The sequence below is a fragment of the Rhinoderma darwinii genome, chromosome 5, assembly GCF_050947455.1.
Source record: "Rhinoderma darwinii isolate aRhiDar2 chromosome 5, aRhiDar2.hap1, whole genome shotgun sequence".
Classification (NCBI taxonomy): domain Eukaryota; kingdom Metazoa; phylum Chordata; class Amphibia; order Anura; family Rhinodermatidae; genus Rhinoderma; species Rhinoderma darwinii.
Window position 1 is genome coordinate 220301476 of NC_134691.1, and position 21369 is coordinate 220322844.

A 21369-nucleotide genomic window follows, 5' to 3' on the forward strand; every position below is an offset into this window, starting at 1 on the left:
GGGGTGTAGTGAGCATGTTAACCCTGCAGGTGTTTTGTAGAAATTAGTGTGAACTCGATGTTGCAGAGTGAAAATGGGATTTTTTCCACAGATATGTGGACAATATGTGGTGCCCGGCTTGTGCCACCATAACAAGACAGCTCTCTAATTATTATGCTGGCTTTCCTGGTTTTAGAAACACCCTATATGTGGCCCTAATCTCTTGCCTGGACAGTCGACCAGGCTCAGGAGTGAAAGCGTACCATGTAAAATTGAGGCCTAATTTGGCGATTTACAAAGTATTGGTTCACAACTGCAGAGGCTCAGATGTGAAATAATAAAAAGAAACCCCTGGGAAGTGACCCCATTATGGAAACCCCTCAAGGCATTTATTAAGGGGTGTAGTGAGCATTTTCACCCCACAGGTCTTTTCCATAATTGAATGCGCTGTGGATGGTGCAAATTAAAAATTTATATTTTTCCCTAGATATGCCATTCAGTGGCAAATATGTCGTGCCCAGTTTATGCCACTGGAAACACACACCCCAAAAATTGCTAAAAGGGTTCTCCCGGGTATGACGGTGCCATATATGTGGAAGGAAACTGCTGTTTGGGCACGCTGTAGGGTTCAGATGGGAGGAAATGCCATTTGGCTTTTGGAGCGTGGATTTTGCTTGGTAGTAGTTTTGTTTGGAGTCTTACTGGTGTTTCCGTTTATAATGTGGGGCATATGTAAGCCGGGCGGAGTATATAAGGGGCATAGTCAGGTGGTATAATAATGGGGTAAAAAAAAACAATAAAATAATCCATAGATGTGTGTTACGCTGTGACACAATCATTTCTGCACAGGCCGGTGTTGCACTGATATATGGCGTCCTTTCTTATGCCCCTTTTGGTCCACACTCCGCGCCTTTGTAGTTTGGGGAATTTTCCTAGGAAGTGTTGTCCTGGTATAATATGGGCACCGTCGCTTCCAGCGGATATGTTTGGGCCCTCCCTTTCCTGGTTCCCTAATTTTAGGTCCTTGATAAATCGCCTCTTCAAACAGAAGAAATGTTCCCCTCGGGCACAACTGCATATTTTTTTATTTCCTGACTTATTGGAGCCATAACTGATTTTATTTTTCATAGACGTAGCGGTATGAGGGCTGGTTTGTTATGGGACGAGCTGTAGTTATTATTGGTACCATTTTGGGGTACATGCAACTTTTTGATCACCTTTTATCCTATTTTTTGGGATGCCAGGTAAACAAAAAAACGCAATTCTGGCACAGCTTTTTTCGTTTTTTTTTATACAGCGTTCACCATGCATTATAAACTACATGTTAACTTTATTCTGCGGGTCAGTACGATTCCGGCGATACCTAATTTATAGCACTTTTTTATGTTTTACAACTTTTTGCACAATAAAATTACTTTTGTAAAAAGAATGTATTTTTTCTGTCGCCAAGTTGTGAGAACCATAACTTTTTAATTTTTTTGTCGACGGAGGTGTATGAGGGCTTGTTTTTTGCGGGACGAGCTATAGTTTTTATAGGTACCATTTTTGGATACGTGCGACTTTTTGATCACTTTTTATTCTAACATTTGTAGGGCAAAGTGACTAAAAAACAGAAACTCTGGTAACGTTTTTTACGGTTTTTTTTACGCTGTTCACCGCGTGCAATAAATAATATAATATTTTGATACCTCAGGTCGTTACGGTCGCGGCGATACCAAATACATATGGTTTATTATTATTTTTAAATAATAAAGGACTTGATAAGAGTAAAAGGGGGATTGTGTTTTATTTGATTACTTGAAACTTTTATTGTTTTCAAACTTTTTTTTACACTTTTTTATACTTTTTTTTACACTTTTTCTCAAGTCCCACTAGGGGACTTGAAGGTCCAACGGTCAGATTTTTTTTTTTCTAATACATTGCACTACCTATGTAGTGCAATGTATTAGATCTGTCAGTCATTCACTGACAGCAAGCCGATTAGGCTTCGCCTCCCGGCGGGGCCTAAATCGGCTTCCGTAATGGCAGAGCAGGAGACCATTGTGTCTCCTGTTGCCATAACAGCAGTCGCCAGTCCTGATTGCCTGTCAGGGCTGGCGATCTGCTAGTAACCGCTACGATGCAGCAATCGCATTCGATTGCTGCATCGAAGGGGTTAATGGCAGGGATCGGAGCTAGCTCCGGTTCCTGCCGTTACAGGTGGATGTCAGCTGTACAGTACAGCTGACTTCCACCGCTGATGACGCCGGATCAGCTCCTGACCCGGCGCCATCTTGCCGGCAGCTACGGAAGACGATCAGGCTCCGCCGCCGGGCGGATCTTGACCGGCTTCGGTGCTAGGCAGACCGGGAGGCCAGTATTAGGCCTCCGGTTGCCATTGCAGCCACCGGAACCCCGGCAATTTCATTACTGGGGTTCCGATGAGCTGCAAACACCTTAAGTGCAGCGATCGCGTTTGAGCGCTGCACTTAAGGGGTTAATGGCGGGGATCGAAGCTAATTTCGGTCCCCGCCGTTACAGCCGGATGTCAGCTGTAAGATACAGCTGAGATCCGGTGATGATGGCACCGGCTCAGCTTCTGAGCCGGTCCCAAACATTCGGCGTACATGTACGGCAAGATGCGGGAAGTCAATGCTTTCCATGACGTACATGTACGGCAAATGTCGGGAAGGGGTTAATACAGTTGGGATTATTTACATCTAAATGTCAGTGATTGACTCATATGTTTCTGCACTATACTTTTTGCTACACTTTTATAATATATCGTATTTTTTGATACATTGTATAACTACTACGATTCACTACACCTGTTAATTGAGCTGCGGCTCTGTCTATATATGTCAATGTGTGGTTTTCATTTATTGCTTGAAAATGCTTCCATGGAGGAAGTGAAACGTTGCTGTGTTGGGTGAATAAATTCACATTTTTTTGCTGAGTGCTGCTTCCAGTCTCTTTTTCTTGGATATATATATATATATATATATATATATATATATATACAGTCCAATGGTAGATGAACGCAGCACTCCAATGGTTTCCCAAAAAATCAGGCCATGTGCTCGTTACCTGGGGGTGAATCAATTCCCCAAAAGAATAGGGAGAGACATAGAACACAGCAACGGCACCAGGACTTCAGAGTAGATGAAAGCAAAAAGTGGATTGAGAAAGGTTCCTGTTGAACCGAAACGTTGCTTTACTGAGGTGAATAAATCCACTTTTTGCTTTCATCTACTCTGAAGTCCTGGTGCCGTTGCTGTGTTCTATGTCTCTCCCTATATATATATATATATATATATATATATATATAAAACAAAGCCGGATTTGCTGTTCTTTCCATTGCCCCCCCCCCCCATATATAATAATAAAAAACGTTAATCAATAACGTATCCCAAAATAGTACCGGTGAAAACTATATCTTCACCTGCAAAAAAAAGCATATGGCTTTATTGACGGAAAAATACAAAAGTTATGGCTCCCGGAATGCGACTATACAAAAACAAAATATTTTAGTTCAAAAAAGTTTTTATTAAAGTAGTAAAACATAAAAAACCTATACATATTTGGTATCGTTGTAATCGTACCGACCCATAGAATAAAGGTAGCATGTTATTTACACCACACAAGGTTTTTTCCATTCTTCCCCCAAAAAAGTGAATAAAAGGTAATCATAAAATTATATGTATTCCCAAAAGGTGCCATTAAAAAATACAACACATCCCACACAAACAAGTCATTAGACAGCTTTTTTTGATGAAGAAATAGAAAAGTTATAGCTCTTTGAATTAGACGATGGAAAAACGGAAAAAAATAAATAAAATAAATTAGCTTGGTCATCAGAAAAATTTAGCAAAAATTAGCATTTTTCTAAGTTTAAACGTATCTGCTTGTAAAACAGATAGTAATGCCACACAAAATAGTTACTAGTTAACATTTCCCATATGTTTACTTTATGTTTGCATAGTTCTTTGAACGTCCTTTTATTTTTCTAGGACGTTACAAGGAAAAGAACTTTAGCAGCAATTTCTCATATTTTCAAGAAAATTTCAAAAGGCCATTTTTTCAGGGACCAGTTCAGTTCTGAGGTGGCTTTGAGGGCCTTATATATTAGAAAATCCCCAGAAGTCACCCCATTTTCAAAAACTGCACCCCTCAAGGTATTCGAATCAGCATTCACAAAGTGTTTAACCCTTTAGGCATTTCACAGGAATTAAAGCAAAGTAGAGGTGAAATTTTCAAATGTAATTTTTTTTGGCGAAATTCATTTCTAATAAAAAAAATTTTTTGTAACACAGAAGGTTTTACCAGAGAAATGCAACTCAATATATATTGCCCAGATTCTGCAGTTTTTAGAAATATCCCACATGTGGCTCTATTGTGATAATGGACTGAAACACAGGCCTCAGAAGCAAAGGAGCACCCAGTGGATTTTGGGCCTCCTTTTTTTTTAGAATATATTTTAGGCACCTTGTCAGGTTTGAAGAGGTCTTGTGGTGCCAAAACAGTGGAAACACCCCAAAAGTTACCACATTTTGGAAACTACACCCCTCAAGAAATTTATCTAGGTGTATAGTTAGCATTTTGACCGCACAGGTTTTTCGCTAAATTTATTAGAATTAGTCTGTAAAAATGAAAATCTACTTTTTTTCTGAAAAAACATAGAAATTTGTAATATTTACAAGAAATAATAAAGAAAATGCACCCCAACATTTGTAAAGCAATGTCTCCTGATTACAGCAATATCCCATATGTGGTAATAAACTGCAGATTGAACCCACAGCAGGGCTCAGAAGGGAAGGAGTGCCATTTGGATTTTGGAGCGCGGATTTTACTGGATTGGTTTTCGGTGCCATGTCGCGTTTGCAACGCCCTGGAGAAACCAAAACAGGGGAACCCCCCCAAAAGTGACCCCATTTTGGAAACTACACCTCTCAAGGAATTTATCTAGGGGTATAGTTAGCATTTTTACCATACAGGTTTTTTGTAGAATTTAGTGGAATTAGGCAGTGAAAATGAAAATCGAGTTTTTTCCTGAAAAGAATAGAATTTTTTTTTTTTTTACAAGGAATAAAGGAAAAAAAGAACCACAACTTTTGTAGAGCATTTTCTCCTGATTACGGCAATACCCCATATGTGGTAATAAACTGCTGATTGGACCCATATAACGGATTTTGATGGATTATTTTTCGGTGCCATGCCGCCTTTGCAACGCCCTGGAGGGACCAAAACAGTGGAAACCCCCCAAGTTACCCCATTTTGGAAATTTTTCTAGGGGTATAGTGAGCATTTAGACTCCACGGGTCTTTTGCAGAATTTATTAGAATTAGGCGGAGAAAATTAATATCACATTTTTTTTCACTAAAATGTTGAATTTTCTCATTTTCACAAGGGATAAAGGAGAAATAAACAACCAATTTTTGTAAAGCAATTTCTCCCGGGTACGGAAATACCCCACATGGGGTCATACGTTTTTTTCATTAGAAATGAATTAACCCTTTCAGGACTGATCCATTTTTTGCTTTCTTATTTTCGTTTTTCACTTCCCGCCTTCCAAGAGCCATAACTTTTTTCTTTTTCCGTCAGTAGAGCAGTGTGAGGGCTTATTTTTTGCGGGAGGAATTGTAGTTTCTATTGACAACATTTAAAGTGCCATAAAAAGTACTGGGAAACTGAAAAAAAAAATAGGAAAATATAGTAATATAGGAAAAAAATCTGATTCCATTTTTTGGGGTTTTCGTTTTTACAGCTTTCGCCGTGCGGTGAAAACGACAGCGATTTTGGCGGTTTAAATTATTTAAGTTTTTTACAGTGTTCACCGTGCGAGTTAAATAATGGTATATTGTAATAGTTCGTCCTTTTATGGACGTAGCGATACCAATTTTGTTTATTTTTTTATATTACTTTAGAAGATGTAAATGTATTGCAGTATATTGTTATTTTTACAGGCTTCTGTAACCGCACGATCGCTGTTCCTGTCCGTTAGCCCTGGTTGTCAGCTGTAATACACAGCCGACACCCGCAGCGTATGGAGCGGGCTCAGAACGTGAGCCCGCTCCATACATCAACCCCCGCACCATGACGTGCTATTAAGTCATAGTGCGCAAAGGGGTTAATGCACAGCGGATGGTGTGAATATTGCAACTTTCCACTGATATGCCATTTTAGTGCATAATATATTGTGCCCAGTTTGTGCCACTGAAGACAAATACCTCATAAAACGTTAAACGGGTTCTCCTGGGTATGGCGATGCCATATATGTGGACGCAAACTGCTGTTTGGGCACGCTGCAGGGCTCAGAAGGGAGGGAAGCCATTTTGCTTGGTAGTTTTTCTGTTTTGGGTTTCGCTGGTATTTCAGTTTATAATGTGGGGGCATATGTAATCTGTGCGGAGAACATCAGGGCATAATAAGAGGGTATAATAATGCGGTAAATAAATAATATTTCACAGATATGTGGCCGGTGTCGCACTGATAAATGGTGTCGGATGTTACCCGCTTTTAAGAAAACACTGCACATTTTGCATCGCTATATTCTGAGAGACAGAACTTTTTTATTTTTTCACCACCAGAGCAGTGTGATGGCTTATTTGTTGCGGGACAATCTGTAGTTGTCATTGGTACCATTTTGGGGTACATGCGATTTTTTTGATCACTTTTTATTAAAAATTTTTGCAAGCCGGGTGACCAAAAACAAGCAATTCTGACAATCTTTTTTAGTTTATTTTTTGCGGCGTTCACCGTGCACTATAAATGACCATTATATTTTATTTTGCGGGTTGGTACGATTACGGCGATACCATATGTATATAGGTTTTTTTATGTTTTGCAGCGTTTGTGTCACCATATTCTGAGAGCCGTAACTTTTTTATTTTTCAGTCAAAAAAGCTGTGTAAGGGCTTTTTTTTTGCGAGACGGGTTGTAGTTTTTATTGGTACTATTTTCGGGTACATGCGAATTTTTGATCACTTTTTATTCTCTATTTTGGAGGGGTGGTGACCAAAAAATAGCGATTCTGGTGTCGTTTTTTTATTGATTTTTTTTGGGATGTTCATCGTGCGGGAAAAATTAACACTACAGTTTTATAGTTGGGGTCGTTACGAACGCGGTGATGCCAGATATGTGTACTTTTTTAACGTGTTCATTTTTTTCATATAATGAAAGTCTTATTATAGGAAAAAAATGCAGTGTTTGTTTATATAACATAACTTTTATTTTTACACTTTTTTAAAACATTTTTATTACTTTTTTCACTTGTCCCACTAGGGGACACTTAGACTTGCAGCTCTGATCGCTGCTGGAATATATTACACTACACACGTAGTGTAATGTACTCTAACTGTCATTGTGACGTGACTGTCACACTGACAGGAAGCCTCGGAGGACGGGCCGGAGGCTGCTCCTCCGAGGCTTCCGTACATGGCAACCCGGAGGTCATTGTCTGACCTCCGATTGCCACGACAAGCATCTGCAGCCCCCACAATCACTTAGTGGGGGCTGCTGATGTGCTTCAAACCCCTTAAATGTGGCGAATGCAATCGTCGCCGCATTTATGGGGTTAATTGCCAAAATCAGCGGCGATGGTCCGCTGACCGGAAAGGCTGGAGTGTCAGCTGTCGGGGACAGCTGACCTCCCGGTTCCCGGACACTGTCCGTCAGGACAGTGTGCGCCAGGAACTACTCTGCAATTGTACGTCCTGATGCAGGAAACAACCCCTCTGCAGGACGTACTATTGCGGAGCAGCGCTTGAAGAGCTTAAAGAGGTTGTCCGGTTTCAGCAAATTAAAGTTATTTCTCGTAAAAATTAAAAGTTACGAATTTCCAAAATTAAAATTACAATTTCCAATAAATTTTCTGTATTTATACCTCACGGTATACAAAAAACAACACTTCCTCGAGTGTCAGAACACGGCATAGCCCCTGGGCCACTAACCCAGCACCAAGTAATTCAGACCACCAATTCAGACCACCAGTGAACCAACCATTATCCGCACCTGCCATAAATAAAGTAATGTTACAGTGCAATAAACAGTAGCACAACATATATATGACAGGCCACTCTTCTCGTGGATCGCCTTCTAGGGGAGAAAAACAATATAAAGTCACAACACTTAACCCTTTCACGACCAAGGACGAAAATGCACGTCCTGGTCGGCTGCTAGTTCCCGCACCAGGACGTTCATTTTCGTCCGCATTTCAAACTGTCACTCTGTGTAAACACAGAGTGACAGGCGCACGCTGACAGCTGTCCTAGACAGCTGAGACATCAGTCTCGCCGGACAGCGGACCATCGCCGCTGCTTTCGGCAGTTAACCCCTTAAGTGCGGCGACGGATTGCCGTCGCCGCATTTAAGTGGTTTGAAGCACATCGGCAGCCCCCACGAAGTGATCGTGGGGGCTACCGATGCTTGTCACAGCAATCGGAGGTCAGATAATGACCTCCGGGTTGCCATGTACGGAAGCCTCGGAGGAACAGCCTCCGGCCGTTCCTCCTCTGCTTCCTGTCAGTGTGACAGTCACGTCACAATGACAGTTAGAGTACATCACACTACGTGTGTAGTGTAATGTACTCTAGCAGCGATCAAAGCTGCAAGACTAAGTGTCCCCTAGTGGGACAAGTAAAAAAAGTAAAAAAAAGTAATAAAAATGTTTCAAAAAAAGTGTAAAAATAAAAGTTATAAGTTCTATAAACACTAAATGCTTTTTTTCCTATAATAAGACTTTTATTATAGAAAAAAAATGAACACGTTAAAAAAGTACACATATTTTGTATCACCGCGTTCGTAACGACCCCAACTATAACACTACAATGTTATTTTTCCCGCACGATGAACACCCCAAAAAAAATCAATAAAAAACGACGACAGAATCACAATTTTTTTGGTCACCACCGCTCCCTAAATAAAGAATAAAAAGTGATCAAAAAGTCGCATGTTCCCAAAAATAGTACCAATAAAAACTTCTATCTGTCCCGCAAAAAACAAGCCCTTACACAGCTTTTTTGACTAAAAAATAAAAAAATTATGGCTCTCTGAATATGGTGACACAGAAATTTTTTGGGTTTATAAATAAGTGATTTTATTGTGCAAACGCAAAAAAAAAGGACCAAACCTATATACATCTGGTATCGCCGTAATCGTACCAACCCGCAGAATAAAGTAAAAATGTAATTTATAGCGTACGGTGAGCGCCGCAGAAAGAAAACATAAAAAATGGTGTCAGAATTCCTGTTTTTTGCTCAAGATTGCAAAAAAATTGAACAAAAAGTGATAAAAAAAAAAATCGCATGTACCCCAAAATGGTACCAATGAAAACTACAGATTGTCCCGCAACAAATAAGCCCTCACAGGGCTCCGGTGGTGAAAAATAAAAAAGTTCTGGCTCTCAGAATATGGCGATGCAAAATGTTCCAAAAGCGGATAAGATCGGGCGCCATTTATCAGTGTGACACCAGTCACATATCTATGAATTATTATTTATTTACCCCATTATTATACCCTCTTATTATACCCTGATGTACCCCGCACAGATTACATATACCCTGATGTACCCCGCACAGATTACATATGCCCCCCACATTATAAACTGAAATACCAGCGAAACCCAAAACAGAAAAACTACCAAGCAAAATCTGCGCTCCAAAAGCAAAATGGCGCTCCCTCCCTTCTGAGCCCTGCAGTGTGCCCAAGCAGCAGTTTGCGCCCACACATACGGTGTCGCCATACCCGAGAGAACCCGCTTAACGTTTTATGAGGTATTTGTCTTCTGTGGCACACACTGGGCACAACATATTATGCACTAAAATGGCATATCGGTGGAAAATTGCAATTTTTACTTTGAACCATCCGCAGTGCACTAACCCCTTTGCGCACTATGACTTAATTGCCCGTCATGGTGCGGCGGTTGATGTATGGAGCCGGCTCACGTTCTGAGCCCGCTCCATACGCTGCGGGTGTCGGCTGTGTATTACAGCAGGCCCCCTCGGTACTAACGGACAGGTACAGCGATCGCTCTGTTACAGAAGCCTGTAAGAATAACAATATACTGCAATACATTAGTATTGCAGTGTATTGTACCAGCGATCCAATGATCGCTGGATCAAGTCCCCTAAGGTGATTGATTAATAAAATGTGTAGAAGAATTATAGTTATTAGTAGTGAGAATTTATTTTTTTAAAGTTAATAAAACAAAACACCTTTTCGCATTTTTCTTCTAACGTAATGTAAAAAAATGAACAAAATTGGTATCGCTACGTCCGTAAAAGTCCGAACTATTACAATATACCATTATTTAATTTGCACAGTGCACACCTTAAAAAAATTTAATAATTGAAACCGCCAAAATCGCAGTTTTTTTTTTTGTCACCTTCGCTCTAAAAAAAAAATGTAATACAACTTTTGAATCACTTTTTATGTACCAAAAAATGGTACCAATAAGAACTGCAGCTCCTCCCGCAAGAAATAAGCCCTCACACCGCTCTATTGATGGAAAAATAAAAAAGTTATGGCTCTTGGAAAGAGGGGAGGGAAAATCTAAAATAAGAAAGCAAAAACTGGATCAGTCCTGAAAGGGTTAATTCATTTCTAATGAAAAAAACGTATGACCCCATGTGGGGTATTTCCGTACTCGGGAGAAATTGCTTTATAAAAAATGGTTGTTTTTTTCCTTCTTTATCCCTTGTGAAAATGAGAAAATTCAACATTTTAGTGGAAAAAATTTTGATATTCATTTTTGCGCCCTAATTCTAATAAACTCTGCAAAAGACCCGTGGGGTATAAATGCTCACTATACCCCTAGAAAAATTCCTTGAAGGTTTTTCCAAAATGGGGTAACTTTTGGGGGGTTTCCACTGTTTTGGTCCCTCCAGTGCATTGCAAATGCGACATGGCACCGAAAACCATTCCAGCAAAATCATAAATCCAAATGGCGCTCCTTCCCTTCTGAGCCCTGCTGTGGGTCCAAACAGCAGTTTATTACCACATATGGGGTATTGTCGTAATCGGGAGACATTGCTTTACAAATGTTGGGGTGCATTTTCTTCGTTATTCCTTGTAAATAATAAAAATTTCTATGTTGTTTCAGAAAAAAAAGTACATTTTAATTTTTACAGACCAATTCCAATATATTTAGCGAAAAACCTGTGTGGTCAAAATGCTAACTATACCCCTAGATAAATACCTTAAGGGGTCTAGTTTTCGAAATGGGGTCATTTATGGGCAGTTTCTATCGTTCTGGCAGCTCAAAGCTTCTCCAAATGTACAGTGGGGCCTAAAACATTTTCAAGCAAAATATGAGTCCTGAAAGCCTCCGGGTGCTCCCTTCCTTTGGGGCCCTGCCGTGTGTCCAAACAACGCATTAGGGCCACAATGTGGGTATTTTTGAAAACAGGAGAAAGAGGGTGATAGATTTTGGGGTGTGTTTCTTCATTTTCATATTCGCTTTACAAAGAAATCGGTCTTCAAACAAATACTTTTATGAAAAAAGTGAAATTTTTTTTTTTTTCACCTGATATGCATTAAATTTAGCAAAAAACTGTGGGGTCAAAATACTTACTATACCCCTAAATAAATACCTTATGGGGTCTAGTTTTCTAAATGGGGTCGTTTATGGGGAGTTTCTATCGTTCTGGCAGCTCAAAGCCTCTCCAAATGTACAGTGGGGCCTAAAACATTTTCAAGCAAAATATGAGTCCTGAAAGCCTCCGGGTGCTCCCTCCCTTTCGGGCCCTGTCGTGTGTCCAAGCAATGCATTAGGGTCACAATGGGGGCATTTTTGAAAACAGGAGAAACAGGGTGATATATTTTGGGGTGTGTTTCTTCATTCTCATGGTCGCTTTACACAGAAATCGGTCTTCAAAGTGATACTTTTATGAAAAAAGAGTTTTTTTTTTTTTTTCACCTGCTATGCATTAAATTTAGCAAAAAACTGTGGGGTCAAAGTACGCACTACACCCCTAGATAAATACCTTAAGGGGTCTAGTTTTCTAAATGGGGTCGTTTATGGGGAGATTCTATCGCTCTCGTAGCTCAAAACCTCTCCAAATGTACAGTGGGGCCTAAAACATTTTCAAGCAAAATATGAGTCCTGAAAGCCTCCGGGTGCTCCCTCCCTTTCGGGCCCTGTCGTGTGTCCAAGCAATGCATTAGGGTCACAATGGGGGAATTTTTGAAAACAGGAGAAACAGGGTGATATATTTTGGGGTGTGTTTCTTCATTCTCATGGTCACTTTACACAGAAATCGGTCTTCAAAGTGATACTTTTATGAAAAAAGTGAAATTATATTTTTTTACGCCTGCTTTGCATGAATTCTTACAAAAAAACTGTGGGGTCAAAATACTTACAACACCCCTTAATAAATACCTTAAGGGGTGTAGTTTTCAAAATGGGATCACTTGTGGGGGTTTCCACCATTCTGACACCTATGCGCCTCTGAAAACCTGGCTTGGTGCAGGAAAACAAAATGTACTTCAAAATGTATAAAATGATTACTAAATTTGTAAGTCTTCCAAATTGCTCAAAAAAAATAATATTTTTTCAAAAGTGCTGCCAAAATAGAGTAAAGAGATGGAAATATATATTTAATTAAAAAAATTGTGCAGTATGTGTGTACATATGTCACATATTGCAGTTAAAAATAGGGAAAAATTATAATTTTTACAAAATTTCTTCAATTTCTCTATTTTTTAATTAATTTCCGCAAATCGTATCGGTCTACTTTTACCACTAAAATAAAGTACAACATGTGACGAAAAAACAATGTCAGAATTACTTGGATATTCAAAACTTTCACAGAGTTATTCTCTGATAAAGTCACACATACCAGATTTGACATATCTGGCTTGGTCATTAAGGTACAAACATGCCCGGTCATTAAGGAGTTAAAGGCACAGTGCATAAACAAACAAACAAACAAACAAACAAACAAACAAACAAACCATATTCTGGGAAATATACAATATATATACAAGAGTCTTTGCCACGCTCTTAGGCTGGATTCACACTGGACAGAAATGCTGCACATTTTTAGCAGCAGAATACGCACAATATGTGCACATTTTGCTTTGGATTTCACCCTTTCTACATTGAAAAAGCTGAAAGTCTGCAGCATTTCCATCCTGTGAATATCCAGCCTTACGCTCTTATGCCAAAAGTATGAAGAAAAGTCCTGATGTAAATATACCTTGAGTGACAATCTGCCTCTTTCCTCCCACTTAGGCCCTGTTCACACGGAGTTTTTTGACACGTTTTTTGACGCGGAAAACGCGTCGGAAAACGCGCCAAAAACGACCCAAAATGACTCCCATTGATTTCAATGGGAGACGGAGGCGTTTTTTTACCGCGAGTAAAAAAAACGCCTCGCGGCAAAAAGAAGGGACATGACCCTTCTTGATGCGGTTTCCGCGTCCAAAACCGCATTGAAAGCAATGGGGACACGTCAAAAAACACCTCGAACTAGTGAGGTGTTTTCTGACGAGTATATTGCCGAGTGTTTTGCAGGAGTCGTCTCCTGCTGCTAGTCCAGCCCAGCAAGGGGCTGTCATTTCCTGTCTGCTCGTGGAGCCTGAAAAACATCGTGGACAGAACTCAGGGATACAGAAAACCGAAGTCCTGCATCCAAATCGAATACAAGTAAGTGCAATTGCTCCTATGTTCCATACATGCTATACATGTATGGAGCTGTGCATTTTTTTTTTTAGAATTTTTTTTTTTAATTTTTTTTTTAGATTTTTTTTTTCAATTTTTTTTTTTTTAATTTTTTAATTTTGTTATGCAGTTGTTCATGTATGTCATCTCTTTTTTATTTTTTTTTAACATTTCAGGAACAGAAATGACGACAGCAGAGGTGTACCACCGAATGGACATTGATGTTGGGAAATTGATTCAAGAAGTAAGTATACTTTTTTTTTTTAATGTGGGCCTGTTCACATCAGCGTGGTTTCCGCTGAGGGGTTCCGTCGGTGCTTTCAGTCAGGGGAACCCCTCAACGGAAAGGCAAGTGTGAAGTGGTGACAGATCCGTTGCTAATGGTTTCTGTTTGTCCCCGTTGTGCAAAGGGTTCTGTCGTTTCGACTGAACCAATACCGCAGTGTAGGGAATCCCATTAGCAACGGATCCATCAGCATTGAAGTCAATGATGATGCAAACAGAAAACAATGTTTTTTTTAATGTGGGCCTGTTCACATCAGCGTGGTTTCTGCTGAGGGGTTCCGTCGGTGCTTTCAGTCAGGGGAACCCCTCAACGGAAAGGCAAGTGTGAAGTAAGTTCCGTTTGCATCACCATTCATTTCAATAGTGACAGATCCGTTGACAGAAGGATGTCAGGCTGGGTTCACACGACCATGTTACGTCCGTAATGTACGGAACGTATTTCAGCCGGAAGACCCGGACCGAAGACAGTGCAGGGAGCCGGGCTCCTAGCATCATAGTGATGTACGACGCTAGGAGTCCCTGCCTCGCTGCAGGACAACTGTCCCATACTGTAATCATGTTTTCAGTACGGGACAGTAGTTCCACGGAGAGGCAGGGACTCCTAGCATCGTACATAACTATGATGCTAGGAGCCCGGCTCCCTGCACTGTCTTCGGTCCGGGTCTTCCGGCCGAAATACGTTCCGTACATTATGTACGTAACATGGTTGTGTGAACCCAGCCTCATGCGTGTGAAAACCTCGGCAAAAACAGCCTGAAAAACCGCCTGGAAAACCGCCTCAAAAACCACGTCAAAAACCACGTCAAAAACCACATCAAACATGAAAACCTCCAGGGTCAGTTTTTACAGGAGGAATTTTCCTCCTGCAAAAAACTCCGTGTGAACAGGGCCTTAATGCAATCAGGGAGCATGCACACTAGTATATACACAGCCGTGTAAGATGCAGTTACTACACATAACCATTCTCTAATGCCCTGTGCACATCTATAAAAGAAAATGAATACAGAGCCATGTATTTAAATACAGTTTAATATATATATGACTTGTTCTTTTTCTAAAGGGTTTCCTGTTAAATGTGAAAGATTTTTCATCCCCTCTTCAGTGTGATCAGTCAGAAGCAGCTACATGGGGCAAGGGTTTCTCCCATTCAGAGGCCGAGGTGTGGCTAATCTGACACAAGTAACTTCCCACTTTTTACTGTTCAGATTCTTCCCCATACCAGCTAACGCAGCAGCAGCAGATATGGAGCTCTCTGCATTTGGGACACTGTTGCTTGTCTTCATGCTTACATTCCTAGTGACCATGTGGGTCAGAAGTAAAAGACAGCAATCCAAGTTTCCCCCAGGTCCTACTCCACTACCTTTCCTGGGGAATATCCTGCAAATCAATTTCAAGAACATTGTAGAAGAGTTTGTCCAGGTCAGTTTAAAGGTTTCTGATGTATTATTTTCAACCAGTTGTAGAAAACAAATACTAAAGGAGACCTGTCATTAGGTCATATAAATTGAACTGGTTTACTGACCTGGTATAGCACTGTCTCCCTGATTTCAGCACTGTTTTTCTTTTTCCCTGCCCCCCAATGTCAGAGATATGGTCCACTGTTGTGTTGGCTCCCTATATGCTAATTTGCTGTAGTTAGCCAATGGGGTGGAGTTAGCTTCCCTGCCTCTGATGCTGACCAATCAGGGATAGAGCACTATTGAGGTCAGTAAACCAGTTCAACTTATATGACCTAGGTCCTCTTCAAGCTTATGCAATTTTGCTAAGGAGTGGGGATAGTTATTAAGCAACTGCACTATAGGAAAATACAAACGCTTGACAGGTTCCATATTCATCTTAAAGCTCTATTTATGGCACGGAATGAACATTGTTAAAGATATAGTACTTATTTATAATATTGTACAGAATGGCACATTTTAAAACCTAAATAAGGTAGAAATCTCTTGTAAACCATGATTCTGCAACATAATTGACATGCTGCGGATTTGAAAACCTGCAGCATGCCCTAAAATCCACACAGATTTTTTCCGCTACATGTATTGTACTGCACTTTGCTGCGGATTTGCAGTCTGGAGTCTGCACCACAAATCCACTGCATTTAGACTTGGTTTTAGGATAGGTTGCCACCATGTTTGTCCATACAAGTTGACATATGCTTGTTTCAACAACAAAAAACCGCACTATACTGTCAAAAGAGATGCAGATGTACATAGCGGTACACCTACAGTTACATAAGGCCCCATGCACACGACCGTAAAAAACCACCATTTTTGCGGACCGCAAAAACGGAGCCATTCACTTTCATTGAACACTGACCTTTCCGTAGCACTACGGAAGGGTGTCCGTGCCGTGGAAATGTTCCGGGAATTATGGAACATGTCCGTTCTTTCGCATTTTGCGGGCCGTGCTCCCATACTTCGTATGGGAGCACGGCCCGAAAATGCGGCTGTCAGTCAGCGGCCGGCCGTGCCCGCAATCGCGGGCCGTGATTGCGGGCACGGTCGTGTGCATGGGGCCTAAGTCTTCATTTTCAGAGGTATATACCTTTTTTATTGTTGTGCTCTGAAATGTGTAGTTACACACTTTTCTGCACTGTCAAACAAAAGTTAATTCTGTCAAGGATATGCCAAAAGTACACTCTTCTGTCATATGTTGACCACATAGAAGCCTATTGTTAGGAGTATAGCAACAGTTGCAGCTGATACTGGAGGGGCTATATTCAAAGGACAGTAGATGGCGTTGTTTTAACTAGTGGGCTACGTGGCAACTTTGGCCGCGACACATATCGCACGGCCAAAGATTGATGTGTGGCGCTGCCTGCATCGCAAGCAATAAAAGTGAATGTGGCCACGTTGCTGCTACCGCGACACGACTGTTGCAAGAAATCCAAACCCGCAATGTGACCACATTCACCTTCATGACACGAGTTGGAGCCAGTTTCACAGCCTCTGACTCTGTCCAATCAGCACGAGGCAGCTTCAGCGTGGTCTCGTGAGATCACAGTGTCCGAGACTGTGAAGCCAGTTCCACCTGAGGAGTATCAGTGTAGTTCTCACTCTGTTGGCTAACTACAGGCAATTAATATGTACGGTGATAACACAATGTGGGGGTCATAACTCAAGAACAGGGGAGTCCCAGGAATAAAAGAAAAACGGCGCTGGAATAGGGTGGACAGTGGGATTTAGGTCAGATAGACAGTTACCATTATATGACACGTCACAGCTGGATAATGCGTCAAAAATTAGGACAGTTATATACTGATGGTGGATGTTAAGTGGTTAAAAAAATCTAATTACCATTATAGTGTGGACAACCACTTTAAGCTGGCAATACACTTTTTCCCAATATTTGTGCATGCTCAGATCGCCCCGTGTACATATTTATTTCCTGAGGAAAGGAGATAAGCTGTTGTCAGACAAGTCAATCATGCTCGATTCTTGTTTCTCCAAGAGCAAAGCAAACAAATACAAAGTCGCAGATGCACCCTTTGGGTGCTAAGATATATGCATACATTTAATTACTGTATTTTTTCAAATTGCATTACTGCTTTTTTTACTATACTTAAAAATGTGAGATACTTAGTGCACATTCTGATCAAATTGTGTGGGCACAAGACTTCTACAAATGGGTCCCTACACTAAAGATTTAAACTGTTCAACAGGAAACATACCGTATTTTTCAGACTTAACCCCTTTCCGACCCATAATGTGCAGGTAATTCATGAAGCGGGGAGGGGATGTTTGGAGCAGAGCGGGCTCACGTGCTGAGCCCACTCCATACAATGCAGGTGTCAGCTGTGTTTTAGAGCTGAAACGCTGCTCTAATGGCCAGGACCAGGGATTAAGCTATTCCTGGCCGTTTAACTAGTTAAATTCCGCAGTCAATTGCGACCGCGGCATTTATAGGGTCTTCCCATGAAGGACATTTATGAGGTCATAAATGTCAGAAAGATGCGGGTCCCACCTCTGGGACCTGCACCAATCCCTAGAATGGAGCCCTCTGAACCCCGTTCTATCTTATCCGGCTCCGTTGTCTCCCGGCCACTTCCTGGTTAGGTGGTCAGAAGTTACGGAAACAGCCAAGTGCTCACTGAGCTACGCTGCATCCATAACTCCCATAGAAGTGAATGGGAGTTACGGAAACAGGGTAGCACCGTGAGCTACGCTGTTTCCGGAACTCGTTAGCTACGAAAACAGCGTACATGGTCGAGTTACGGAAACAGCGTAACCCGCTAAGTTACGCTGTTTCCGGAACTCCCATAGAACTGAATAGTAGTTAGGGAAACAGCGTAGCATTCTACGCTGTTTCTGTAACTGCCATTCACTACTATGGGAGTTACGGAAACAGCGTAGCTCAGCGAGTTACGCTGTTTCCGTAACTCATCCATGTAGTGCAGTGTATTGTACCAGCGATCTAATGATCGCTGGTTCAAGTCCCCTAGAGGAACTAATAAAATGTGTAAAAAAAAAAAGTTAGATATATTTTCAGGAGTGTAAAAAAATATTAAAAGTAAAAAAAAAACAACCCTTTTTCCATTTTTCGCCAAGCACAATGTAAAAATTAAAAAAAAACAGTATCGCTGCTGTCGTAAAAGTCTGAAACTATTACAATGTAGCATTATTTGACTCGCACGGTGAATGGCGTAAAAAAAAATTATTTAAAGCCCCAGAATCGTTGTTTTTTGGCCACCATAGCGCTAAAAATAATGAAATAAAAAGTGATAAAAAAATCATATGTACCAAAGAATGGTGCTAATGAAAACTACAGCTCGTTCCGCGAAAAACAAGCCCTCACACCGCTCAAACGATGAAAAAATATGTCTCTCAAAATGTGGTAAAACCGAACAAACGTTTTTTTTTTAACCAATAGTTTTTTCTTTATAAAAGTAGTAAAATATGATTTTTTTTCCCTATTTTCTGTTGTCTAAAACCTGGGTGCGTTTTATAGTCAGGTGCGTCTTATAGTCTGAAAAATACGGTACCTCTTTCTCCTCGGCCCAGGCCTACAAAATGTATTCAGTATAGATAGGAACCATCTTCAGTCTACACTAATTAAAAACAGCCTTGGACAGGTGGGAAGAGCGCACGACCAAGATGAAGGGAGTCACCCCCAAAAGTACAATGCAAAAGACAAAGTTAGGGTGCATTTACAGCTGAAACTGTAAAATTAATGTTTCACCAGTAAACCAAACAGCCAAAAACTTGTCATGTAAATGCACCCTTAGGCTTCATGCACACGAACATGTTTTTGCGGCCGCAATTCACCCGCAAATGGTCCCATTAATTTCTTTGGGCACATGCACACGACCGTGGTTTCCACGGTCCGTGCATTGCTGGAAGCGTGGACTGCAAAAATATAGGACATGTCTTATTATGGCTGCATTTTGCAGTCCGGGCTCATTGAAATGAATGTACAGGGCCCGTGATTTGCGGGCGGCCCGCGGATGAGACTCCGCGGCCGTCCGAGCCGCAAATCACGGGCCGTGCACACCACTACGGTTGTGTGCATGAGGCCTTAGTCAGCACCTCCTAACATAGTGAAAGAAATGGACAGCAAATGCTGTGACTGCAATGCAAAGCAACACAAAGACACGGATGCACCCAAGAGCAGAGTCCACCAGCAATATTCTTATATAACTGCCAATGTGCCAGCTGGGACTTAAAGCGAACCTGCCAGGAACTTTATACTGCCCTCTCTGAGGGTAGCATAAAGTAGTGTCAGACACGCTGATTTCAGTGGTCTGTCACTTGCTACATAGTTAGTACGGTTGAAAAAAGACATATATCCATCAAGTTCAACAAAGGGATAGGAGAAAGGGAAGGGGGAAACAAAATTTCTACACATTGACATAGGAGCTGATATTTTTTCCTTCTAGGAAATGATCTAAGCCTTTTTTAAAGCCATCTACTGTCCCTGCTGTGACCAGCTCCTGTGGTAGACTATTCCATAGATTCACAGTTCTCACAGTAAAGAAAGGCTTGTCGCCTCCTAGAGATTGAACCTTTTCTTCTCCAGATGGAGGGAGTGCCCCCTTGTCTTTTGAGGGGGTTTTTCATGGAACAGGATTTCACTATATTTCTTGTATAGGCCATTCTTATATTTATACAAATTAATCATGGCCCCCCTTAGGGTATGTTCACACTACAGCGCAAAATACGTCTGAAATTACGGAGCTGTTTTCGGGCGAAAACAGCTCCTGAATTTCAGACGTAATTGCTCGTACTCGCGTTTTTCGCGGCGTCCATTACGGACGTAATTGGAGCTGTTTTTCAATGGAGTCAATGAAAAACGGCTCCAATTACGTCCCAAGAAGTGTCCTGCACGTCTTTTGACGAGCCGTCTTTTTTACGCGCCGTCTTTTGACAGTGACGTGTAAAATGACAGGTCGTCGGCACAGTACATCATAAAACCCATTGAAAGTAATGGGCAGATGTTTGACGGCGTAATGGAGCCGTTTTTTCAGATGTAATTCAGGGCGTAAAATGCCCGAATTACGTCTGAAACTTGGTTGTGTGAACATACCCTCAGTCATCTCTTTTCAAGGCTAAATAGGTTTAGTTCTTTTAATCTTTCCTCATAACTTAGATTCTCCATGCCCCTTATTAGCTTCGTTGCTCTTCTTTGTATTTTTTCCCAACTCCAGGGCATTCTTTCTATGAACTGGAGCCCAGAACTGAACTGCATATTCTAGATGAGGCCCCACTAATGCTTTGTAAAGTGGTATATTATATCCCTGTCCCGCGAGTTCATGCCTCTTTTAATATACAACAATATCAGCCAATTTTATTAATCAAATAAACATACAGTGATACAGCAACACCACACTCTATGAGCACGTCTGCACCCGGCCTGCCTACACAAGAACCGACCAGGCCGTCACCTGTCCAGGCTAACCTTCGTAGCTACCCGGGCCATGATCTTACCTGGAAACCTGCCGTACGGCTCGTGTTCCCCCACTAGCAAAGGTCACCCTGCCGTACAGCTTATGGCTTGCTCGCTGTGGCCAAACAAATCAATCCGCCCTTCTCAAAGCATAGTGTCGTGATCCGCCACCAAAAAGTAGGGCTCCCCCACTGAACCCTACTTTTTTCCCCCAAATGTAGACTTTGCTTATCTCCATACTCTCCGCTTTATGATTTCCAACCAAAATACCTTCTAATCCAGCCACTGGGCTGACAGTCCACCACCACTACCATAACTTCCTGTAACGAATCCAACATCTTTTCTTGAGATGTAGTTGCCGCTGACCTGCATGTAATACAATGGCAACTGGGCTGCTGTCACCTTCAGTCATCTCCCCGATGAGATGCCTCATCTGTTACCGCCGCAGACCCTCTCTTCCCATGCCCCCTTGTTTTAATCCTGCTGGTCAAACATTCCTAGCTGCGGACTGTATGGCCTCCTTTGTGCCCACTCAGAAGCACCTTACACAAAGGAATGACCGAGGATCCAGGCATTCATACACA

The 21369-nt window shown here is 41.4% G+C and overlaps 1 protein-coding gene across 2 annotated transcripts in view; it reads left to right on the forward strand.

Annotated features, from left to right (window-relative positions):
* Positions 1-13429: 13429 nt before the first annotated feature.
* LOC142651821 (cytochrome P450 2C28-like) overlaps positions 13430-21369 on the forward strand; it is a 48328-nt gene continuing 40388 nt past the window's right edge. Inside the window, exons 1-2 of one of the 2 annotated variants that reach the window (XM_075826953.1) lie at positions 13430-13603; positions 13795-13862. In XM_075826953.1, coding sequence (XP_075683068.1) covers positions 13803-13862 — 60 coding nt within the window. In that variant the 5' untranslated portion in view covers positions 13430-13603; positions 13795-13802. Of the gene's footprint in view, positions 13604-13794; positions 13863-15102; positions 15323-21369 lie in introns of those variants that run through there. The other variant, XM_075826952.1, reaches the window with a different exon arrangement.